General features: G+C 50.7%; 2 protein-coding genes across 3 annotated transcripts in view; one reads left to right on the forward strand and one right to left on the reverse strand.

Annotated features, from left to right (window-relative positions):
• Positions 1-11,101, forward strand: part of NAA60 (N-alpha-acetyltransferase 60, NatF catalytic subunit) — a 43,193-nt gene extending 32,092 nt beyond the window's left edge. Inside the window, exons 5-7 of one of the 2 annotated variants that reach the window (XM_084641833.1) lie at positions 3,505-3,739; positions 5,423-5,613; positions 6,496-11,101. In XM_084641833.1, the coding sequence (XP_084497959.1) occupies positions 3,505-3,739; positions 5,423-5,585 (398 nt within the window). In that variant the 3' untranslated portion in view covers positions 5,586-5,613; positions 6,496-11,101. Of the gene's footprint in view, positions 1-3,504; positions 3,777-5,422; positions 5,614-6,495 lie in introns of those variants that run through there. The other variant, XM_084641832.1, reaches the window with a different exon arrangement.
• A 4,094-nt stretch (positions 11,102-15,195) lies between these two features.
• NUDT16L1 (nudix hydrolase 16 like 1) lies at positions 15,196-19,911 on the reverse strand. The gene is made up of 3 exons (XM_084640412.1): positions 19,672-19,911; positions 17,567-17,827; positions 15,196-16,301 (listed from the first exon to the last, which is right to left on the reverse strand). The coding sequence occupies exons 1-3, from the start codon at positions 19,870-19,872 to the stop codon at positions 15,897-15,899; spliced, it is 867 nt and encodes a 288-aa protein (XP_084496538.1). The 5' UTR covers positions 19,873-19,911; the 3' UTR covers positions 15,196-15,896.
• Between the last annotated feature and the right edge of the window lie 5,794 nt (positions 19,912-25,705).

Here is a 25,705-nt window from a genome sequence, read left to right on the forward strand (position 1 = left end):
CACGTTAAGGTGTCGTGCAGCTGGGACCATGTTAGACTTGACTTGATTTATTTGACCTGTTCAGTAGTGTGACAGAGTCAGGCCAGATGGCTATAAGAGAGTGGTCGAAGGTAGATACGTTAGTTCCAGCTTAAGCAGGTCCCTTTTCCCTGGGTAAGATAACAGGGACTATTCCAGAACACTCAGGAACTTTCTAGAACTAATTAAGATAGGCAGGCTAATTAGGACACCTGTAGCCAATTGGGAAGCTGCTAGAATTAATTAAGGCTAATCAGGACACTTGGTTTAAAAAGGCTGTCACTCCAGTTAGTGCGGTGTGCGTGTGAGGAGCTGGGAGCAAGAGGCACTAGGAGCTGAGAGTGAGAAGGCATACTGCTGGAGAACTGAGGAGTACAAGCATTATCAGACTCCAGGAGGAAGGTCTTATGTTGAGGATAAAGAAGGTGTTGGGAGGAGGCCATGGGAAAGTAGCCCAGGGAGTTGTAGCTGTCTCACAGCTGTTCCAGGAGGCACTCTAGACAGCTGCATTTCACAGGCCCTGGGCTGGAACCCGGAGTAGAGGGCGGGCCAACTCCTGATCAGACACAAAAGGAGTTGACCTGGACTATGGGTTCACGAAAACAGCCAAACTGAGGGCTGCCGTGAATCTCTGAGGTGAGCAAATCCGCCAATAAGCGCAAGACCCACCAAGGTAGAGGAGGAACTTTGTCACAGTAGATAGGATTATAATTGTCCTCCCCTGAGTGCTCACATCTGCAGACCCAGGCTGATATGATATGCCATAGAAATGATCTGGGTTGTGTCTGTGTGGGAGAGCACCAAACTGAAGCCTTGGTTCAAGCGCTGTCTTGGGACAAACTCTAGGTTATCCGGAGAACGGAATTCAGGGAAGTTGGTAAAGGGAGGGATCTCCTGTTTTCATAAGGAGGTCTCTGAGTCACCTTCAGATGCCCCAGCTGGTTGGTGCATCTTGCTGGAGTTTCTCCGTTAAAGTCAACATTTCTTGCACTTATTAAATTGGGACAGAATTTAGGAACACATTTTTCTGAAAGACCCTCTCTAAAGTCCATCCATCGCCTTGGATCAGCGTTCAGGATTAGATAGCTATTACAGACTAGTACATTGAAATGTTCCAGAACTACATAACGACGTTTGAGGGATTGATGTTTTGAGAGCCCTTCTTTTCTTATCCAAGAGCTCTTCCATTTCCACTCAAGAGGAAGGGGGAGGGATAGCTCAGTGGTTTGAGCATTGGCCTGCTAAACCCAGGGTTGTGAGCTCAATCCTTTTGAGGGGACCATTTAGGGATCTGGGGCAAAAATTGGGGACTTGTCCTGCTTTGAGCAGGGGGTTGGTCTAGTTGACCTCCTGAGGTCCCTTCCAACCCTGATATATTCTATGATTGTAAGAGCAAAACCTTTCATGCAGGAGACTTTTTGCTCCAGGCATTTTCCACCTTTATTGTAGCTCTGATTTCTGTAGCAGATTCTACATGGCTTCCGTTTCTGGTTCTTTCTTCTCCCGCACCTAGAAAGGAACGGGATGGAGCGTGGGATACAGAAAAGTGCAATAAACTGTTGAGAATTGAACTGCTCTTATTTTATTACTCATTTAGATTTCCTGGGATGGGTGGGAAAGTGTGCAAAATCTTAGCAATGCAGTACTTATCTTTCCAGGTACACAGAAGAGAAATTACCATGCAGCTTCTATATTTAAATACTCTTCCACATTGAATTCCCAAAACCAGGTTCTGTATTGCTGATATCTAGTTTGTTTTAATTCTACCTCAGTGCCAGGGGCTGGACTGGATGACCTGTTGTTTAGGACCAGAAGAGACCTCTTGTTTTATATCAGCCTCCTTAGCTGGCCTTGTACTTAGGCAGAGGGGGTAACGTTATGTACTGGGTAGGGATTTTCAGAAGCACCTACATGGCGTAGGGGTACAACTCCTGACTTTCAATGAGACTTGTGCTCCTAAACTACTTGGGCACTTCTGAAAAATCCCATTCACTATGTGGTTCTTTACACATGGATTGTAAAACCATAGCACAAATGAGGTTCATGTGTTAGGACGTCTGCTAGTGAATCATGTCTTTACCATTGCCCAGTGGTACCTCTACTGGGAGAAGTTAACAATAGCTTAACTTGGGCAAATGTGTTTTGTTCAGTTATTGTAATGTGGCCATCCCAGATTCACACTGGAAGTCATGCATGGAAGCTGTGCCCCTTGACTGTATCCTGGGCTGTTCATATGAGACTTGGGGCATTTAGGGGTACAGAACCAGTAGAAGCCACTTCAGGTCAAAGGAGCCTCTTAGTGTGTGAGGCTAGATATTCAACATTAGAGGCGTGTGTGAAGACACATAAAGCTGGGTCCACCACACGGTACTGACTGCTCAGATGAACCTCCAGACCTAGTCTCCCAAGGCCAAGTGCATGCACTGTGCCCCTTCACTGACAAGTGCCAGATGAAAGATTCTAGATGGCTGGAGCCAAACTCCCAGGAGCTGATGGAGAGCTAAAGCCCTCCCTTATCTTTTAATTAGAGTTTAGCAAGACAAGTGCATGTGACCTGTTTGTCAGTTGCATTTTGCTCTTTACAATTTCAAAATGACTTTAAAACACTGAGTGTTCAGACCTGAAGAAGAGCTCTGTGTAGCTCAAGAGCTTGTCCCTTCCACCAGCAGAAATTAGTCCAATAAAAGATATCACATCACCCGCCTTGTCTCTCTAGAACACTGAATGTACTCCTGTGACCTAGCTGCTGCTAGTCAAGGTGACAGGTCAGCCATTCTAAAACTAAATGGTTCCAGCAACCACCTTGCCAGCCCAATGGGAGTAGCTGTTTGGCTGGCAGTGGGCTATTGCTGGTAAGTCCTTGTGCCTGGAATGCTCATAACTGTGGGGGCCACAGCTGCATGTGTAAACCTTGTTACAGTCTAAATCCAGCCCTGCAGACTCCCACCAATCAATGGCTTTTAGGAGGGACCGCTCCCACCCTATACAGCCTTGAGTTTTCTGAAGCCCAGTATTGTAGAGAGGAAGGAGCTTATTAAGACCACCCAACCCAGGTTCTGCTGGCTGTTCTGAAAAGGGTGAATGAGAATGAGGAAAGATCTAGGAGCAGTGTTCCCTCTAATTTTTTTACATCCATGTGCAGAATGAATTTTCTTATGTACACCAATATGGAGTTGATGTGTGGTGGAGGAAGGGCCAAGGGGTTCAGAGTGTGGGAGGGGGCTTGGAGGTGGGGCTGAGGGTTGGTGTGCAGGGGGTGAGGGCTGTGGCCTCAGGAGCTCGGGGCTGGGGGAGGGGCGCCTCTCCCCGCCTACCTGCACGGCCCTTGAGAGCCTGCTGCGTGGCCACGCAGCTTACAGGGAACTTAATCTAGGAGCTTTGTTCAGAGGCAGTGATGGTGCGTGCAGAGGCTTGGCTGCACTCTCCACCCTGTCCCAGTGAGAGCGCTGCTGCTCTGTGTAATGCTGTTCTTCCTTCCTTTGATAGGTTCCCTCTTACTTGAAAGCTTGAAGGATCATATATCGACAACTGCCCAAGACCACTGTAAAGCCATCTACTTGCATGTCCTCACCACCAACAATACAGCAATTAACTTCTATGAAAATAGAGACTTTAGACAGCACCACTACCTGCCCTATTATTACTCTATCAGAGGGGTCCTCAAAGACGGCTTCACCTACGTTCTATACATCAATGGCGGACATCCTCCTTGGACAATCTTATATCCTTTACCTTGGATTTGATTAGCTGCAGAGCGAGATAACCAGACACATGGTATTTGGAGTAAAACAAATCCTGCAAAGCAAGTCTGTTTGCATTTGGTGACTCATCCCAATTTAAGGGTAGGCTTCACTGAACTGGATTCCTTGCTTTCCAGAAGAGATTTGGATTTGTCTCTGGCATGTTTGTGCCGGACTTCCTCAAGGGTGCTGTGGGATCCGTTCAGTAGAACAGTACATGTCTCTTGTGAGGTTAGAGATGTATATCTTGTCTACATTGGGTGACTGATGGTAGTGCAACTGTTTAGCTAGGACTAGGTGTGGTGTGGATGGGCACTGTGCAAAACTCCCTCAGCACAGCTCTGCTGATTGCACCTGAGGCAAGACCTGCAGTTCCTGCCCTGCTGTTCCAGTCCTGGGCTCCCCACATGGCTCTGTCAATGTATCTAAGGACTCCTGTACAGTACATAGTTTTCAGAGTAGCAGCTGTGTTAGTCTGTATCCGCAAAAAGAAAAGGAGTACTTGTGGCACCTTAGAGGTTAACAAATTCACGAAAGCTTACGCTCTAATAAATTTGTTAACCTCTAAGGTGCCACAAGTACTCCTTTGTACAGTACATAGGCTTTGCTGGCATAGCTGTGTCAGCAGAGCCCCCTGGTGGAGATGGAGCACAAACCAACAGTTGTTCTGTCAGCATAGCTAATGATGATCGGGGAGCAGAAGCACCCTTCAGTCAGCATAGTTGTGTCTACACTGGGGGGTTGCCAACATTGCTGTGCTGGCTAGGGGGTGTGATTTCCCACCCCACATGCTCCTAGCTGACACAGCTGTGCTAGCAACACTTAGTATCCAAAGCCTTAATCCCAACCTACAGCATCATCTTCTGATCCGGTCTTGGCTTCCGCTTGAGCAGAGACTGCTCCATTGTGTGGTGGCTTCCACCCGGTGCCTTCCAAATGGTTTCGCTGCTGACATGTCTGGGGACTTGAAGTCAAGTCTCAGAAATGAAGGGCTAGTGAGCTCTTTTCCTCCTGTCCAGAGAAGTCAGGCAATGTCTGCCCTTTTGTTGGGTATATCAGAAACTTGCTAACCATCGTAGGTCATGCAGAGTGGAGCCTTCACAACGCTAATGGTGTGGTGGGCTCCAAATGCAGCTGGACGCATGCTATTCAGTGACCTGTCTTACTCCACACTTCTGAACGGCTCTAAGGATCCACACTCTCCTGAGGGAGGCAGAGTGGGTACAGAACAGAGATGACAAACTAAATTATAGGATATACTTCAGGTCAGTCAGTCTCGGTGGAGCATAAAGAAGTCCCTTCTCCCTAACTCTTTATGGTAACGTGGTTGTATCTGAGCAATCAAAATGTCTCTGCTGTCAGACGGGCCATGGCTCCAGCAGCTGGAGTGCTGTGGAGTGAAAGGGACACTAGTGGTGGTTCAGCTAAAGCATTTCCTGGGCAAATTACAAGAAATGTTCCCCAAGTGTCCTCCTCTTACTGTGCAGGACAGACCTGCTTATTTGTACCTGAGCAGTTAGATATGAAGGGCAGGTAGCTGGCCAGTGCTGCTTTGCATGGCTTAGCTCTCATTGCCTATTACTGTCCTACGGGCTGCTGTCAATACAGTGTTTTAGGTTGTTTCTTACATTTCACTGTAAATATCCCTGTTCTCCTTAACTGAGGCTCACTGACTACCTACAGCACATTGGCTCAACGCTCGCCAGCCTGAGCCCATGTTCGATTCCTCACCGGATATACCGCCAAGCCCAGAGTCTCCTCCGCAGCCTGCTGCCATGGTCTGGCATTTCCGCAAAGAGTGGTATTGAATACAGCCGGGCAACGTGACAGTCAGATGGTGACAGCAAAGCGAGAGGTAGGGAGCTGTGAGAATGGGGTTTACCTTCTCTCTGGAGCACTGCACTGCAACAAGTCAGTGGCATAATCGCTCCACTGAAGCGTCTGGGGCATATGAGGCAAGATGCCTAAAGCAAGGGTCACTGCAACATAGACTGTGCGGCTCAGCATACAATTCAGCCTCTTGGAAACGGCTAGAGCCCAGCTTCTGAGAGAGCTGCACCCTGGGATCCCTCTGGTCTCAAGTTGCAGTGGGGGAGGTTTAGATTGGATATTAGGAAAAACTTTTTCACTAAGAGGGTGGTGAAACACTGGAATGCGTTACCTAGGGAGGTGGTAGAATCTCCTTCCTTAGAGGTTTTTAAGGTCAGGCTTGACAAAGCCCTGGCTGGGATGATTTAACTGGGAATTGGTCCTGCTTTGAGCAGGGGGTTGGACTAGATGACCTTCTGGGGTCCCTTCCAACCCTGATATTCTATGATTCTATGATTCTGTGCAGGGCTGTAAACTGGCAACTATTTAATAATCTTGCCTCTTTTGTTTTTGACTTTGCTCCTGCTACAGTTGATGGCAGAATGCCTATTGACTTAAGGCCCTGATTTCCTCCGGCCCCCCACCCCCGAGAGTTAATGTGATGTAATTTATTTGAGCCCAGTGAATGTTGTTAAAAGCAATCTGCTGCTGGTGACCCCTTTCCTTGAGCTTTTAGAGCACCTCAGCTGGGCCCTGAGCATTTGAGACTGCCCCCCAGTTCCACAGGGTCTGGAAATCAGAATAGCAAACTCCCCATTCTCCTCCCACTGGCTTAAATGCGCAAAGCCCCGGCGTCTTAGACTGTAAGCACAATGTCTGTCCTGTCCCTTCCATGGTTTTCAGACAGCTGTTCTCTTGTCTTTAATAGGATCATTCTTCCCTTTATCTCCTGAATCATCTGGCTCTGCACTGATTCCAGTTATGCGGGCTTCCTATCAACAACCCAGCCTCTTAAAATTGACCACTCAGCGGTGGATTGACTGAGATTTGGCAGACCGTATGCTTGACTTGCTGTAGCCCTGATTTGCCATCTTCTTGCCAGAGTCCCAAGGCATCCTGTGTGGATTGACAGTCATTACTGTCTTATAAGGGGTGTCACTGTGCTGTAGGCAAGTGGCCCTTCCTATTACAGCTCTGTGTGTTACTCCTCCCCTCCTCTCCCTCTCCCCTTGCTTTTGGCCAGTACTCACGTAGATGCACATAGTTGTACATGAGATGGACAAGGATGCAGTCATCTGCTTTGCCATAGCATAGCTAATGACAGGAATGTACAATAAGGCAATCAACATGCACTGATCAACCATGTTAGAACCCACACAATACATCAGAGGGCCAGGGCTGGGCCATGTCCTCTTAGTCCAAGGCCCAATGGAAATGGGGCACATTTCTCTTGGGCTCCCGTGCTCCTGCTGAGGAGTCTGTGTTGCTGCTGGTAACACTCCTGACCACTCACAGGAAGGAAATTGCTGCTGAGATGCCCAGAGATAGTCATCACCCCATGACTTAAAAAGAAGTGTCTGATTCACGATGCTCCAAAGTAGAAGACAGGGATTGAAATTACTGTTTCATAGTGAAATATATATATACTGTATAGATCCTTCTGCCTTGAGTGTGAGCTAGAGCTCACCAGGATATGAGTGGGGGAGATGTATAGAGTTATTCCTGTAGTTGGAGCCCCTGAGGAAAGAGAGTGAGACATCTCCATTCCCTTACCTTGTCACCATTGGAACCTAAGTTAATCTCCCGCAGGCTCTCTAGGAATGAGATTTGTGCACAGATTGCTGCTTTTGAAGTAAATTAGCTGCTGCCCCTCTTGTGTTTGTAGAGACTGCAGGCCATGAGAGATGTGCAGGGGATGGGCAGCCTCCCTGCGTCTTTGCCAGGAGTCTGGTATTGAAGTCCCTGAGGAGGCTGCAATGTGACTGTCAATAGTGAAATGCTTGCTTTGTTTGTACAAGACTTGTGCAGGACACTTGTCTCCCCATGTGGAGCTTGCCAGACATTGACCTCCCCAATAGGCAGAAGGCCCCAGACCCTCCCCACGTATTAAATTAATGTGCAAAAAGATCCCATAGCCACAGGAGTGGCACCTGAGTGCAAGCAGGACATTAGAATAGTGCTGTTCCTCAGCTCTGCTAGTGGGAGCATTTAGAACGGAGCAAATAGGAGCAAAGCATACACTGTTGGTAAATGCCTGGCCTCCTTCCAGCAATGGTCAACAAGCCCCTTCTTCCCCTGGCGGAGGCTGTGCTCCCTTGGCTCTGCACCCCTGTCCCCACTGTTCATGTACCCACTTTGAAACTGGGAGTTGGCAGAGGAAGTCTTGAACTAAAGTTGGTGTGTTGTCTCCTGCTGCTGGCAGTGTGGGTGGCAGGTATCTAGGAGGTTACTATTGAGACAGGGAGTGATGGGGTCTTACAGCACAAAGTTGCTTAAAGTAACTTAAATCTGCTGGAAGAACTAGCTCTCCAGATGTCACTTAAAGACAAGTCAATGTCTAACTGTAGAGGATAACTATCCCCTTGCTATTACCATGCCAGCTGCTATCTAAATAGGGTGAGAATAGCATCTGTCTTGTCAGGGGCCTCTGCCTGGCACTGCCAGAATCCCAAATAAAGGGCAGTCTTGGCACCCCCCTTCAGGAGGCTCTGAGAAGCCCGTTTTTTAAATACAGAATGTGTGCTGCAGATACAGCTTGCACTCTTAACCCTGTCCCATGTGGGTTGGAGCCAAGCCCAGGAAGTTTCTTCAATCAGGCCCTGGGATGCCACTGTGTGTCTTCCCTTGAGGCAGCAGTGGGGATCATTGTTGAAGGTGTTGTTCATTTCCCAGCTCAGCAGGACATGCTCAGCTTCATTTGTTATATTGCTGGAATAGATTGTTTCTCAGTCAAAGCATTCTAGCTATAATGCGTAAGAACAGCTGGGATTTTAGCAGGAAAATTCCTTTTGTGGAGCTGGTACAGATGCACAAACTGCTGCTGTGCAGTGTGGAAATGTCTGAGCTTCAAAATGGATGCTTCACTTGGTGTAGATCATGTGGGCTGAAGGAGGCTAATGACTCGAAGGGAGAGGGCCTCTGGGGAAAGCTGGAGAATGGGTTGGTGTTGGGGCTGCACAGTCGTCATTGTGTGTCTAATTCAGTGCAGTGTGGCAGGTAGAGCCCCTGCCTGAGAAAGAGGGCAGTGACTGACCAGCATGGGCTGGGACCAGAGTTTTATGGGCAAACTTCCCCCATTCTCTGTGAGGAGGGGAGATCTAGCCAGTGCCATGCAGTGATCTCACCAGGTCCTGCAATGGGATGATCTTCACCCATTCAGACTGAGAATCAGCCCTCCTACCCCACCAGCTCTGCTTCATTTTTGTGCATGTACCTTACATCTTTCAGGTCTTTTGGCTGGGGAGCCCTTCTCTTGCAAAGTTGTCTCCCAGGAAGGAATGGAATCTCTGTATGTGTATGTGCACTCCATGCTTTGCAGCCAGGGCCACCCCACCCAGCAGGCTGGGCAAGATGACAGTCCTCTCCTGACACTGAAATGTCTTAGATCCAGCATGACAGTTAAGCTGCTTAGAAGTGGTTTTTTTAAAGGGCTACTCTGAACCAAGCCTGTTTCCTTGGGATGGGCTGACACCTCCCCAGAGAACTTGTCAGCCTTGTTCTCCTGTCACCTTGTTTTTCTTGTCTCCCTGGCCCACCTGCCTGGTATGGATACCAGTGTGCTCTGTATGGGGGGCGGGCGAGGGAGGAAGAACTGTTTCGTAATCATCCAACAGAAACTTTTAGCAAATGTTTTCAGTGTAAAGAAGTTCTAACCCAGTATTCATTATGCACTCAGCTGCTGGGCCACATGGGATGTTAAGGGCTGCAGCCCTTGTGGGGTACATCCCTCTGATCTGCCCAGCCCAGGTCTCCAGACTCTGGCTGATTTACAGCAGCCTGAGATTTCCTCTCCCTTCAGTGCCCATCTGTATTCTAGTCAGGAAACGCCATCCTGCTTCCCCTGTTGGACCTGTGCTGTTGGAGGTATGGGAGCTAAGAGGGTGAGGGGACCAGAGATGTCTGTAATAGACTGAATCTGCTTCTCACTGGCAACCTGCTTTCTGTGTAGTTAGGAATGGGTGCCATCTAGCCTTCCCCCTGCCTGCCATAAGACTTGTACTGCTCCTGGTTGGGCCTCTCTAGCTTCTGTGTGCAGGAAGTGGAGGAAATGTGGGCATCCTAGGACTGATGGGCTTTTCCTAGGGAGGGGCAGTTACCCTGTGGAACCTCCTTGTTCACTCCCTTGTCCTATCCCCATGCACATGTCCTAGTATTGCATTTTTAATTTGTGTGTGCTAATGAAGTGCAGGGCCACATGGCTGAGTTAGCCTGCTCTTGTACACACAGGAACCAAAATAGGGAGTGATCAGTCTGTTGTTGGTGCAGCTGCTGCATTAACATGCGCCACAGAGGAACAGATTCTCTAGCTGCCAGTAAGATCACCAACAATCCTTCCGTTTTGGGGCTGCCGTAGAGGCACTCAGAGGGACAGGGTCTGATTGGCTTGAACTCCTATTACAGACCCTTCCTGGAGAGGCCTTGCCATTCACAGTCATTGTGTGACAGATGGCTTTATTCTCAACATGTTTTTAGATGGGGCTTGTTGGTTCTTCCCACTGTAAATGAGTTGGGTCCCTAGTGGGAAAAATCCTGAGCTCTCCCTTCTGTGCCAGTGAGATCTTCCCAGGCAGAGCAGCCATTGCCAATCTGCTTTGGCCAAGGCCTCTGGCTGAAAGGATTTGTCAGTTGAAACTGTTCCTGGTAATGCTGTATGGAGGCTCCCAGCTGTGAAATTACAGGGGCACCTATTCAAGCCCGGCTCCCTGCCCAAGCAGACTTTGCCAGGTGCTCTGTTTGAGCTTTCAATCATGTATCCTACACTGTAGTATTTAGGACTGTGAATTTTCCAATGTAAATGACCCTTCATCTAGTGGCTCCAGGCAGATTCCATTTCCTCACATCCAGAGGGAGAGGCTTTGGTTTCTCTCAAGGCATCTTAACCTAATTTGTAGTAACTGGTTTTGTATCTCCCCCCTCCCCCCCAGTAGCTCATTTTTTTAAGTGTGTACACCTGTGCCTGAGGATTTAGTTGCTAAATATGCTTCAGTGTGCATGGGGTTTGTGTTCCTTGCACTTTACTATCTCTCTGAAATAGCTGTACAATACGGAATGTTTTTTCCCATGGGTCTGGGTTTGAACTCTTCCAACTGTTTTTGTACCCATAGCTGTTGTCTATGCTAACTACCAGTACTCCAGCAAGAGGAGACAAGCTACTTGTCCTACCTGCGATGCCCCTTTATGAACTCTGTCCTCATTGCAACAGCTTGTCAGTCACACCACCCCTCCTGCCCTGTTATTTATTGAAGAGCATATTGCTGCCACAGTCAGCCTGTCTCTCTAAATGTCTTTAATTAAAATGATTTTTTCTTTTGTGATTCTCCTGCTTGTTTTCAAGTATAAGTCTGGATTTAAACTGCTGCTCTTGCCAATGGCAACCATGCTGCAGTGTGCTCCATAAACACAGGTGTCAAAGGCAAAAAGCACCTGTTCTCCTTAGAGTGCTGGGTGAGTTAGCTGGGCCATCCTCCCAGACAAGCTTTGCCCCAGTCAGCCCTAGCAGAGAGCATTGCTGAGGGGCTTCAGTGACCCCATTGCTGGAACAGCCATTTCCTTTCAGAAAGTGGCTGGGGAGAGCCCTGCCAAGAGTCAGCACAATCCTGCGCACCTATGAATTTTGGTTGAAGTGACTTGCACTACTTCCCATTGACAGTGGCACCTGGTAGTGTTCTCTGCACTGTCAGGGCTGTCTGCGTAGCAGCTCTTCTGTCTCATCAGCAGGTCTTTCTCCTGGGGGTCAGTAAGATTCATAGTTCACCCTCTTCTTGCCCCTTGTCCCCCTCAAACACACTTTCTGGATGGCTGCATTAAGGGGGTTGTACTGACAAGCATCTCACTGCTGCTGATCCAAGCACATCCCTTGGTGCTGCTCCTATTTTTGCCTCTCCCCACCCATGTAGCTGAAGGGGGGAAATGGCATCTTATGTGGAAGTCATACTACCCCCCTTCCTGGGCAAGTATAACCTGAGCATTGGCTCTCTCCAGCTCCATGGGGGCTGGCTGATGCAATACTTGATGTCACTTTATCTTCCCATCATCTCTGGTCCTTTCATCAGAGCTCACAGAGCTGACAGCCTTAAAGGACCTAGCAGAGCCTTGCTGACTACCCAACCAGCACAAGTGTGAGGGGAGGTGGCTTCTTCCTCTATTTCAGCCCCATGATAGCTGTCACTGATCTCCCGTGCAGCCTCACCAGAGCAATCTGTCTGAACTAACCAGATCCTGAGTGCAGTGCTGCTGGCTGCCAGTTACCCTAGCCCCATAGCATTGGCATTAAGCAACCATAGCAATGGATCTGGCAGGTTACAAGGATAGACAGAGGGGTGACAGCTATCACTGTAGTGCATTGGGATGAGACACATGTTGCAGAGAATGTCCAGGATTGCTATTGTGAAAGAGGTTAACAGGGCCTTCCCTGAAACTACATACATCTTTGCTGGGTTGAGGTAAGACTTTTAAGGCTAACCTGACCTTTCCCCAGGCTCCAGGGCAATCTAGCTAAGGGCCCCTGCAGTGATGTCAGGGGAGCAGGAGCTGGATCTAGCACCTCTCCTGCCAATAACAGTGGACCCATCAATGGAGTGGACAGGCTCTAGCAGAGATGGTTAACATCTCTCTAGGGCAACTATTAACTACTCCACATGTCCATGCTGGTTGTCTGCCTCGAGCTGACTTTTTTTAAATTCCAGCTCTCTCTCAAAAGCAGGCGAGGGGCAAGACATTTTGTCAATATGAGAAAACAGATTTTTTTTGTGGAACAGGGACATGCAAGAGGCATAGGCCTTCATGTCAGGCATGTGTCTTTGTCTGAAAATCCACCCACAGTTGGCCACTTAAGCCTTTCAAAAAATGAGCTTGCCTATGCTTTGTGAAGACTTGCTAGAGCAGGGGTGGGCAAACTTTTTGGCCCAAGGGCCACAGCAGGGTTGCAAAACTGTATGGAGGGCTAGGTAGGGAAGGTTGTGCCTCCTCAACAGCCTCCCCCCCCCACACACACACACACTTCCTGCCGCCCTCAGAACCCCTGACCACCCCCTCCCTGCCCCCTATCCACACCCCTACCAGGCCCCCTGGGACTCCCCACACTTATCCAACCCATCTCCTGACCACCACCCCCCAAACCTCTGCCCCATCTGACTGCCCCCCAGGACTCTCTGCCCCTTATCCAACCCCCCCCCACCTCAATACCATGCCGCTCAAAGCAGCATGTCTAGCAGCCACACCGCCCAGCAGGAGCTAGCTTGCTTGCTGTGTTGAGGCTGCAGGGGAAGGGCTGGGGGTGCTAAAGTTTAACTCCAAAAATCTCCAGAGAAGTGGATCCAATAAAATGTGACTCACTTTGTCTAGTATCTAGCACCAACCCTGGAAAGAAAAGTCTCTAAAAACTGTTTTTATGGTGCATGTTCTCTTCCCCCACGTCACCTCACTCCACGTCAACCTGACTGCATGCACCAACCCTACAGCCCCACTGAGCATGCTCCAGCCCAGGGCTGCAATGGGGCTAGGGAGCAGAGAAGCTGTCTTTCCTGTGTGCTAGGTGCCATCCCCTGCCCGCTCTCACTGGCGATCAGGCACAGTAAAAGACAAAGCCATCCCCTTCAAACACTGAAATGACTAGCAGACATAAGGCGCTGTAGAAGAGGGCTGGGGGGATTAGATGGAACAAGGAGCCTGGGAGCAGAGACTGAATGTGGAGGCTGGGTGTCAGGGAGGAGGGACATGGAGCCAGTGGGTAGGGCAGAGGAGGGAACTGATCAGATGCGGAACCTGGGAACCAGCAGAGTATGGGGGGAGATGGAGCTGACAAGGAGCCAGATGCAGGGGGAGTACTGAGTGGCTGGCACAAGGAGCTGGGGGAAGCATGAAGGATACAGACTGAATGAGAAGCCAGGGGAAATGGAGAATATGAGGCAGGAGGCAGAGTAGGGAGTTGGAGGGAACTAGCATCAACTGGACAAGGAGACCAGGAGGAGGGAGAAAAGTCTGGCTAGGTGGGACAAGAACTTACTGGGCAAGGAGACAGGGGGTCCAAGGCCCGAGTAGAAACTGGAACAAATGGAGGGGTTGGTCAGCTCATCAGGCCCACCAGATAATAACTTGGTGACATTTGGTGTGAGCTGTGGGATGTCCTGGTGGGGCACAAACCAGGAGATGGAGACATGTCGTCAGAGATGACTCTGGGGTCAGACTCTGGCTCTCAAGCTAGAGAAAACTCATTCCACTCCAAGAGGCAGAGGGGGCTGGAGAAAGAGGGAGTGGAGAAGAGGATTAATGGGAAGAAAGTAAGGTACTGGCCAATCTTAGAAGGAGAACACCATACCAAGCATCAAGGAATCTATTCCTGCCTTGAGCATCCTGTTACAGCAATCTGAGCTGTCAGGAGAAGAGGGATACAGAGACAGGCCCACAGTGGAGAGCTACAGGCTCAGTTTAGAGAGCTCCCTTGGCTCAGAATGATTGTTCAGTGACCAAAGCAAACAGCTTGGTAGGAGTACCTGAAACAGACATGGCAGCATCAGGCTCCACCCTATGACCCTTGGTAGGGCAAGATTGGGCTGCAGAGGATCTGCTGGAGGATAGTTCATAGAGCTGAAATTATCTCATCTGTTGAGCAGGAAAACACAGAGTCAGATGTGAATGAATGGAAATAACATGCCTGACTACAGGAGGAGAAAGGGGCCATCTGTTTGGTTCCCCTGTTGTCAGGGAAAGCTCTGGATGCAACTCATGCCGTCAGCAAGGATTTGGTAAATGATTATGCAGAAGTGAAGAAGGCAATTCTTTGAAAATACCAAATTACGAGACATTGACAGTGGTTCATGGCCACTGAGAACTCCAGACACTCATCTCTCCCTCTCCCACCCCCGAGACTGAGACCACAGGCACTGGCTGCAGCCAAAGAGGAGACCTGGGAACAGTTCCTAACCATATTGGGGAAGGAATTCAATATGTAGGTCCAAGAGTGGCAACCACAGTCCAGCACAGACATGGTGATGTTGGCAGACCTATAGTGGTGATGCCTGGTGGATTTCCAAATAAGGACTGCTCCAGTTCCACCTGAGTTTGAAGTGAATAAGGGAACAAAGACTGTGGGCCAGGGTGGACTAAAGGAAAAGGGGGTGAGAAATATAAGGGTAAACTGAAAATGGCTAGTCCAGTGGAGAAAGGAAAGGAACCAGTTAAGTGCTATTACTGTAGTCAGAGGGGACACAAAGCCCAGGATCACCCTACAACAAAATCAAAAGTTACTAACCTCTTATGAGTCTGGCAACTCAGCAAATGGAAGCTCCCAGCAATCAAGTGCTGGCTGCTCCATTCCACACAGATGCAGACACCAAGGCGTACAGCCACTCAAATAGCTTTGCTCTCCAGTTTTCATTACAAGAAAGAAAAGATCTCAAGTGCGAAGAAGTACAGCAAAGCCATTTATTTAATTTTCCTGCTCCCCCAACTCACCATACGCAAAGCCACACACTACCTTTCTGCACCCCACAGGGACACCGACAACTAAGCCACCTGGGAACTGCCACAAGCCAGGTAAGCTGCCACTGTAAAAACTTCCATGTGATACCAAAGTCACGAAACCTGGGAAAACTAGGAGCATCCCTGGACTGTTCCTACAGGAGGGTAGTTTCATTTCTGCACATGGCATGGAGCTAGAGCTGGCAGACTTGCCTCTCTTCAGTTGGGTTCACTTATTTCCCCCCACCCCCACCCCCCCAACACAGCTGTGATGGGTTCACAATACTGCAGCAGGGGGCTAAAAACCCTGCTTGGAACAATTTAAAAAGTAACATTTCAGTTCATTAAAACAATACCCAAGCTGGGACCTGAATGGAGCAGAGCATCCCTGTAAATTAAAGCATTCTAAGAGAGTCCTCAGGTAAGCACATGGACTCCAGAGGGGGACAGTTAAGAGAGATCTGGAAAGCTTGGTACTGTGTATGGGCCTTACAAAATATAGCTTTCCATTGCTTCAGGCAAATCTAATCCCATTCCACCTGAGGAGCACTGAGGTGGAGTCAAATGGGCAGCATTTGCAGCCAGTGACTGTCTGGAAAGTAAGAAGAAAGTCTCTTTACCCATTATTAACCAAGTCAAACAAAAAATTCATCACTCAGCCATAGACTCAGCCGCTGGCTCAGTCACAGGCTCTGCAGCTGACTCAGCTGCTGGCTTTGCTGCTGGTTCAGCCACTGACACAGCTAAAGGCCGATTTGCCAGCTCATTTGCTGGTTTAGCCACCATCTGATTGGCCGTCACAGCAGCCGTCACACTGGCCGTCACAGCAGCCGTCACACTGGCCGTCACAGCAGCAGGCTCAGCTGCAGGCTTTTTTTGCTTCTGGGTGGCAGCCACTGCTTCTGCCAGCTTCTCCTCAGGCACCATATTCAAAACCTTCAGGGCAAAGAGCAGCTGGAATTTAGCAGTCCCGATGAAGGAGTTCCCCAGGAAGTTTGGCAGTCCGCCCATGCGGTCCTTCTGGGTGTACAAGGGGACACGGACCATTCCCATCACCTGCAACAGCACACACAATTCAGTAACAACAAATTACACTTTCAGCCCACCCTCAGTGCAAGCCCCACCAGCCACCATGATCCATGCAGGATGAGCACCAGCTTATCTGCAGGTGCCATACCTCCCCAGACCACATCCTAGCTCCCAGACCATATATGCCCTCCTCATACCAGCCCCTCTTATTCCCCCAGGATGAGCACAGGTGCCACATCCAACACCCCAACCCCCAGCATGAATACCACACCCCTGCCCATTACTCCATACCAAACCCAGGTGATGCCCCACATACCCTCTGCACAAGCACCCTAGCCCCAGTCTGACCACCCACCCTACTTACCCATTCCACCAACCAACCCAAAACACCACCACTTCTTCCCTCCAGTGTACCACACCTTACCCTTTGCTCTATCCCATCCCCCAGTATAAGCACCACAGCTTACCACCCACCTTTCCCTACCCCATGTTCCATACCACTCCCCACCACCACATCCCAGGTGTACCACCAACTGCCCCCAGGGATGATCTATGTTCTGGGTCTAGGCCGTGCCCTTCATACCACTCTGCAAGAGTGCTGTGGCTCCATGTCCCCCTCAACAGGTGCCACAACCCAGGGTCACATTTAGTGCACACGCAGCATCACTCCTGGCAGATCACAGCATCGCACCCAGGCTGTACAAAGGGTCCTCCACCATCTGTGTTCTACATCAGGGGCATTAGATGACCTGGCACAAGCTCGCCAACCCTGCCAGAGAATGCTGTAGCACCAGATTCCCCAGAAAGAAACTCATGTCTCTTTCTCTGACTTCTTACGAACTTGTGTGCAATCCAAGCTGGGCCCAATACCTTGTTGATTAAAGCAATGCACTGCCACACAGAAGATCACAGTTCCAGTCAGACACAACACATCCAGACCTCGCGTGATGCTCACCAGAGCTGAGGGTGACTTGAAGTTCACCCAACCCGCATGTCAGAGGCACCATCTTTATGACTGACAAGCAAACAGGACTCCCCTTCAAAGTGCAGCACAAAGCCCTCCCTATGCTACCGCATTCCTGCCAGCTCCGCAGTGAAAGGCCAGGGCTCACAACTAGGATTGCCATGTGGCAGTGCGTAGCACTTGCCAGTTGCCACTAGTAGCTGTTAAATGCGGTGCATTCCCCCGCCCAGCTGCAATGGATAGCAGCCCAGCAGGCCTAGTGAGGGAAGCTTCATTCCCCGATGATGTGAAGTCTCAGAGCTTCCAGACACCCCCCCGAATACCCCACCTCCAGCCCGTGGTCTCGGGAATGCACCGCGCAGATCTCGATGGTGTGCAGCTCCTCCAGGGTCAGCTGCCTGGCGTAGAAGTGCGCCACCACGCGATGTGGCCCCTCTGTCAGGTGCGAGCACAGATAATCAGCTTCCGTCAGGCGCACACAGCCCAAACCCAAGCCCAGCACCCGATTCAGACCATCCTCCAGGGACCAGTAACGGCGATCCACGAACCCCCCAGGAAAGCCCAGTAGTCCATCAAATCGCATCTGCATCTGCAATAGAGGCGCATTATGTTAATGGGGCACAGCACATAGCCCCAGGGACCCTGTGGGAGAGGAGAGGGTACCCCCAGCCAAGAGCTGGACACTTACCACCACAGGAAACCTCTCCAAGACAAAGGGGCTAAAGCAGGTGAGGCACAAGACAGTCTGTACCCTAATCAGAGAGGTTTGAGGCTTTATTGTACCCCTCTTCCATTGCCCCACTTGCTTTGGCACAATATTAGCTTCTTTTTAAATTGCCTTTGTGAAGGAAAACCTAGAACCTGACCCAGTGCTGGGCTGTCAGACAGTTTTTGCAGCTGAGAGGCATGAACTGCCCCACTCATCTCACTAGGAAATAAGTGCTGAAGGCCAAACAGCTCTTTCACTGTGATCATTTTTAGCAGAAAATCCTTGGTATTTGAACAGTTTGATACTGTCCATTTTGCCTACCCCCTCCAATTTTAGCTTAGTGGTACCCCCAGAAAGCCCATTCCTACTTCTCTGCAGGATGAAGCTGAGCCTCAAGCGGGTCGCCTTCTTATGAGATACCCACAGAATGACAAAACAGTACTGGGGAATCCTGACACATCAGTACTGCACCATATGAAGAGCCTAAAAGGGAAACCCATCCAGCCTCGTGCCACTGTTGGAGTCAGGTGACCTGCGAACAGCCAGCATCAAGTCTTGACAAGTGCACCAGACACATCGCAGCCAGAGGACCAAGCCTACCAACCAGAGATACACAGAAAAGACACAGCCACTGGTGAGCTCAAGGGGCACATTCAGTTCCCACCTCCTAGCTACTGTCCAGGAGTGGCATGCCAGTTTTGGAGCTCCACGTTTTGGATCAGCCTCAGATAGTGGATGGTTGAAAAATCTGAAGCTCCAGCCTTTCTGCCTGCAGGAACGGAGATGGATCTCTCCTCTGCAGGCTGCTATGAAGGGGGCATTTCTGCTGCTCTGCCCCTCCCCTACATCTGGGTTTGAATCCTTCTGGGTGACTACCTCTGGGCTCTGCTCAGCCCTTCCCAAGGAGCAGCAGAGTGAAACGGACATGACTCTTGTCAGTTTCAATGTCACTTACAGCACTGTGGAGAGCAACAGCAAAACCAGCCAGACTTGTTCAGTTCCCTTTGTTCTTGCTCAGCAAAATCCTGTGCGACAGCAGAGGCAATGGAACACCCCGTCTGCAAACTCAGGCAGACAGCATTGCAGAAGTTCACGTCTGCAAAGCCATAAGGGCCTTACAACTATAGGTAGAGACACATGCGCGCACACACACACACACACACCCTCTCTCTATGGATTAAAGGGCCTATTCTGCAACAACTGCCAGCATAGAATCCACTGGCCTAGGGAGACCCCGCTCAACGCGCAGCATGAGCTGGGAGGGCTAGTGGTGTGTAGGGGAAGAAGGTTAGCCACTGTCCTCGGGCCGGCTGCTCACGCCCTGCTAGGGCGAGGCAGGGCCGAACTAGCAGATCTGTGCTCGAGCAGCGACAGGCGCCACCCTAGGGAGTTGGTGCAGTAGCGCGGGGAAGGCCTCAGCCCTAGCCCTGGGCGGGGGTCCCAGCTCTCCATCCCGCCAAGGGGACTCATGGCGTTCCCGCACCCTGAAGGCCGGCTCCCCACTCCCCACCGCGGGCCCCAATCGCCACCCAACCACTCCCGACTCCCGCCCCCAGCCCTCGCCCAACCAGCCCCGCCCCCGACCCCACCCGAAACCCCAAACCCGGCCCCAGGCCCGGCTCCCCACCTCGCCCAACCGGACCTGACCTAGGCCCCAGCCCCCAACCGGACCCCAGGCCCCGCCCCATGGAACCCGCCCGAGGCCCGCCCCAGGCCCCGCTGACCAGCACGGCGTAGCGCAGCGGGATGCGCCCGAAGAGCATGCCCGGGTTGGGCGCGTACAGCATGGCGTGGCACGAGTGGCTCCAGCCGGGCCCGAGCCGCATGGCCTCGTAGCGGCTCAGCGGCTTCAGCTCGGTCACGCCGGGCACCGAGAGGGAGGGCAGCAGCCCCGCCGCGCCCGCGCTCCCCGTCAGAGCCGCCATCACCACACGGAGCCGCGACGAGAGAGAGGCTAACCCCCCTCTGTGCGCTGACCTATCACAGAGCTGCGGGGCGGAGCCACCCCTGAAACAGCCGATCACCGAGCCCACTGTCCGCATCCAGCCAATCAGACCACGGCGTGTGACACCAATGCAACAGCCATCACCCAATCCGAGCAATTCCATTCCCAGGAGGCGGGCGCTGTAGCGCCACCCGTGGCCCTGCTAGCGAATCAGCAATCAGATCAAAGCTGTGGGCAGTGAGGCGCGGCCGCGCGGCATGCTGGGTTCGGTCCAGGCCGGGGAGGGGAGCGGCTCTTTACTCCCAGGCAGAGCTGGCCAGAGCCCACTTCCCGGGGGTGGGCAGCGAGGAGAGGTGGCGGGAGTAGCTCCTTAGCGCCGCCCTCCTCGTGACCCCTGGCTGCTGCCCACAGTCGTCATTGGCTGCTGCGACCAAGAGGTGGGGCAGTGAGGAAAGGCAACAGAGGCGGATCCCAGCTACGAAAAACGTGGTCGCGGGAGGGGGCGGGACTCTCACTGAGCTCGCGGGCTTATTACCTGCGAGTGCGCCTGGACCGACGAGACGGGGGAGGAGCCGCACTGTGACCCCGGGCGGGAGGAGCTGGGGGGGGGACGGGACACGCGCCGCACTGTGACCCCGGGCGGGGGGAGATGGGACACGCGCCGCACTGTGACCCCGGGCGGGAGGAGCTGGGGGGGGGACGGACACGCGCCGCACTGTGACCTTGGGCCTGGGGGGGGGGACACGCGCCGCACTGTGACCCCGGGCGGGAGAAGCGGGGGGGGGGGGGGGGACGGACACACGCCACACTGTGACCCGGGGGGCTGTGCGGTGTCTGGGGCAGGAGTAGGTGGGTGGGGAAGATGGGGGGGGGCTGGCCACCGGGTACAATGGTTCCTAATCTGCATTATACTGTTCAGCCATCAGGTGGCGCTGCATGTAAATACCCTACTTAAGCTCCCCACAGCTGTCCTTGGCAAAGCTTTAGGGAGGAACACATCTGGGGTGTGAGGGAGCGCTGTAGCAACATCTAAACACCACATTCCCTCCTCTCTTAAGAAACTCTCCCAATTATAATAAACGTTGTTCTAACCCTAGGAACAAATAGGAAACAAAACACTAGACTGTAGACAGAATTATTACACTAAAAACACTATAGATACTACATAACATAGTCTCTAGTCCAGACAGGTGGTCGTCTGGGTCTGACAGGCCATCTCTCAAGCCCCGGTTCCAGGGCACTGTCTTGTGTTGATACTACGGTGAAGTCATCCAATGCAGACTGGGTTTGTATGATCTCCTCTTGATGCATAGACAGGTGCAAGACTTTCATACTCTCCTGTCAGAAAGTCGATACAGAAGAAGGGACCTTACACCTATGATTTTAAGAGGAGCTGTGAATTTATGGTCCCCTTTGCGTAAAGTTCCAGGTTTTCATATTCTAGCAAAGGAACAACACTGAAACTTTGGTTCCTTAGCACCGCACCGCTTGTCTGTGAAAGCCTTATACTTTGCTTGGTTCTGTTCAACTGTTTTTCTCACATCATCCTCGGTTGGGGCCTCAGGTCATGCCTTTAATAATCCAGCAATGTTCAGTTTCGTATTCATCTGTTTCCCGTGCAGTAACTCTGCGGGTGATCTTTGCGTTATGGCATGTCGTGTATGCCCAGTATGCTTGCAAGAAATCAGTAGTGAAGGTTATCCACAATTAGCCGTTTGCAAACTCTCTTTCAAACTTCTGTTAAACCATTCAGTTTCCCCATAGGCTTGAGGGTAGTATAGGGATGACCTTCTGTGTAAAATGTTCCTCTCTACTAGAAAAGTTTCAAACTCCAGGGAAGTAAATTGACTACCATTATCTGGAACCAGTTCTTTGGGGTTACCTTCCCTGCTAAAAACTGAAGAGAGGAACTTAATTACTGTAGCAGAAGAAAAGGAGGACTTGTGGCACCTTAGAGACTAACCAATTTATTTGAGCATAAGCTTTCGTGAGCTACAGCTCACTTCATCGGATGCATACTGTGGAAAGTACAGAAGATCTTTTTATACACACAAACCATGAAAAAATGGGTGTTTACCACTACAAAAAGGTTTTCTCTCCCCCCACCCCACTCTCCTGCTGGTAATAGCTTATCTAAAGTGATCACTTTTCTTACAATGTGTATGATAATCAAGTAGCAGAAGAGATTTGCAATGTAAACGCTACCTCAGGCCATTTACTGAAATAGTCTATTAAGGTGATGGCATAACGACAGTCAATTGGAGCAGTATCAAAGGGTCCTATAATGTCAATCGCCACTTTTTCCCATGCAGATTCAGGAAGAGGAACAGGGCTGTAATGGAGGGGTACATGTCACTGCTGTCTTATCATGCATTTGGTAAGTGACGCAGGATTTTATGAGTGCTTCAGTTTGAGAGTCCATCCCTGGCCACCAATATAGATCCTGTGGTCGTTGTTTGGTTCTGACAATTCCTTGATGAGTATCGTGTGCCAGGTGTATGAATTTTGACTGTAATTCTTCTGGCACAAGTAGCCGGTGTGTACCTCGTAGCACACAGCCATCGAGCTAAGAAAGTTCATCCTGAACTCTAAAATAAGGCCGCAAAACTGGGTCAAGGTTTTTGGGGATAGTGGGCCATCTCTTTGTCAGAAATTCCTGTAGTTTTTGTTGAATTGGACACACTGAACAAGCAGCTTGAAATTGTTCTCTTGTAACTGCAGTAAGAGTGCTTGTAATAAGCGCAACCACTACATCCTCATCCTCTGGTGGATAATCTGGTGAAGGCAAAGGCAGGCGAGAAAGGCAATCAGCTACCACATTTTGGTTTCCAGACATATTCCAGTTCATAATTGAAAGAGAGTGGTCTTGCAGACCACCTAGCAATACGATATCCTGCTCTTCCCAGTCCTTTCGTGGCGAGCAACGTCATCAAAGGGCTGTGGTCTGTGCGCAACTTGAACGTGCAGCCCCACAGGTAAGTTCTCCATTTTTCAGTAACCCAGACACAAGCAAGTGCTTCGTTTTTGACTGTAGAATATTTTCTCTCAGGATTACTTAGTGTCCTTGAAGCAAATGCAACAGTGCTCTCTTTATTGTCCTCGTGAAGTTGTATGACGACAGCCCCAAGTCCATAATCAGAAGCATCAGTAGTTACAATTGTGGGCAATGCAGGACTGAAAAGTGCAAGTACTGGACTATGTACAATCAAGTCTTTCACCATTTCAAAACTAGCTTGTGCATCTGTTGTCCACACTAAGGTTAAACTTCCCCATAGTAATTTTCGTAATGGTTCAATGACAGAAGCATAATTGGGAATGAATTTTGCATATCAGGAGGTAAGACCCAAGAAGGAACATAAGGTTTGCAAATCTGTTGGAGGAGGAGCATTTGAAATTGCCAGGATATGAGCCGGATCAGGTTTTAGGCCAGCCTGTGAAGTTGTATGCCCCAGAAAGGAGAGTTCAGTTTGTCTAAATTTGCATTTGGACCTATTGAGCTTGAGGCCTGCTTTGCTGATACAGTTTAGTACAGATTGCAGATTACACAGGCACAGAGCCTGGAGTACTCCTGCAGCTGGTTGGTTGGCCATAAGGATTCCTTTCCTTCCACCCCTAGGTAGAGGCAGAAGCTCTTTCCTTACCCTCCCTATCTCACAAAGGGGGGAATGCACTTAGCTGTCATCATTGAAAAGGGCCTCCTTTGGCAAAGGCACTTGATGATGGGCCTGCCAAAGTCAGGACTGAACCAAGGACCTTCAGGTAGTCAGTGCTATGTTTGTCTGAGGGCACTAAAGTGCTTAACTGTAGCTTTTTCTCTTGGAGGGGGAAGGGCCTTGGTAATGAGCCATGAAGCTTTAGTGCAAAACTTGCTTGAGACTTCAACTGTCACAACTGCTGTGCAGGTTCTTCTAGCAGCTCTCATGCCCAGAGTCAGAGCCTTGGATCAACAACCCCTCTGCTTCCCAGAGTGCTGAGAGGAATGAGTGACCTATGCACCACAGGTATTTCAGAGTTGGGCCGACACACTCACCAGGAATTGACCCCTCCTCTCCTACCACAGTCCGGCAGGTATCCCTAGACCAACACAGCCTGTGGTGTGCGCTGAGTGTCTGGATTTCTGAACACTGTTTGAAATCACACACTGGAAACACCTTTATTTTCACAAGCTTTTTTCAGGGCTAGGCCCCACAGCCTGTTTCTTGCAGAAAGGAATTGGTTATCTAACACTCAGCCTGCCTGGATGCAGGCAGTAGATTCTGCCAGGATCTTTCTGGGGCCGTGGCTCTTTGCCTCTCACGCAGACCTTGACCTTATTCAGCCCAAAAATCCCATAGTGTAATCTGACCTTGGCCCCCCATAGCCAGGACGTTCAGTGATGTATACTGACCTGTATGCCAGGGGGAGGGGGTGGTCCGTTAACGAGTGACAGCAATAAGAGCAGTGTGGTGGCACATGGGTGAGGGGTCATGTACCCCTCTGGAGGCCCATGTGCATTGGATGAATTTGTGGCTGCAGAAAGGTCCCCAGGATGCTTTGGTTGGGGGGGCCCCAGTGTTGGTCACCTGTAGGTCCAGTGGCTACTGGTAACCTCGGCAGTCTACACAGGCCAAGAGTCAAACAGGGTGGGGCAGGAGGGTGCTGCCAGCTAACACCCAAAACCTTTCAATCACCAGCATATTCCAGCCCAGCATGATCCCTGTCCCTGCATCTCACAAGCCCTTCAGCATACCTGGCCATGTCTGTACCAGTGCTGCAGAGCATAAGGTGGATTCCCATCCCATGAGCTCCCCTCACATCCTGGACAGCCAACAACATCTAGTCACAACTTCCCTGGGCTAGGTCAGAACTGGCGACCTGGCAATGGGTCCCTAGCCCAGGCCCCCTTCCTGCCTCCCTCTCCCCAGCCCTTGCTGGCTGTTGGTGGCTCCCAGAGTCCAGCTCTGGTGGCCAAAGCTCAACATCTGGCCTCCCCTTTGAGGCCTTGGGGTAGGGAGAGAGGGGAATATTGAGGTTGAAGTGACTAGGACTAGAGTCCAGGGGAGAGTGAATGTGTCGGACATTGGGACCAGCCCCAGGAGCTGCTCCAATAAGTTTGGGTCAAATGAAAGCTGTTCAGGCAGAGTCCTGCTGCCAGGCAGAGGTACACTCCTGTCTAGCCCTACTCTGCCCCAGGGCCAAGGCTCACCAGGGAGTGGGTGCAAATAGGAGACTCCAAACACAGTGTGACTTGTGGGGAACCAGCAGTGCGTGTATGCTCGTGCATTGAGGTCCCTGCCAGTGCCTCTTGAGGCAGTTTGATTTCTTTCCTTCCAAGAGACCCTCTCTGCCCTTCCCTGCTCCCCCGCTCTCTGGCCTCTGACTAGCTAGGGCCGGGGCTGTTTAGTTTATCAGACTGATGAGGGGAAGTGCTGAAGCAGGGGCTAAGGTGTCCAAACTTTGCAGCCCCGAAGACCATGCTGGGACCTGTAGCATCCAAGAACTGGACCATGTGCTCTGATAGGGAGGGAAATGCTGTAGCTGGTGTTTAAAATGGGCTAAGAAAAGTCTGGGGTCTGTCATTGTTCATGGAAGGTTAGAGCAGGGGACTGGGAGCCAGGACTCCTGGGTTCCATTCCAGCTCTGTCCTGAACTTGCTGTGTGATCTTGGGCAAGTAACTTTCCCTCTGAGGCTATGCCTCAGTTTCCCTATCTATGGGGTGTAGATAATTCCCCCCTTTCGAAGCATGGGCTTTGTCTGTGGATGGAACATGGTGAAGGTGCCACATTTAAATACAGTCACACTGTCCTTTGCCAGCGGCCAGCTCACCTTTTGA

The sequence above is a fragment of the Lepidochelys olivacea genome (assembly GCF_965140295.1).
Source record: "Lepidochelys olivacea isolate rLepOli2 genome assembly, chromosome: 10".
Classification (NCBI taxonomy): domain Eukaryota; kingdom Metazoa; phylum Chordata; order Testudines; family Cheloniidae; genus Lepidochelys; species Lepidochelys olivacea.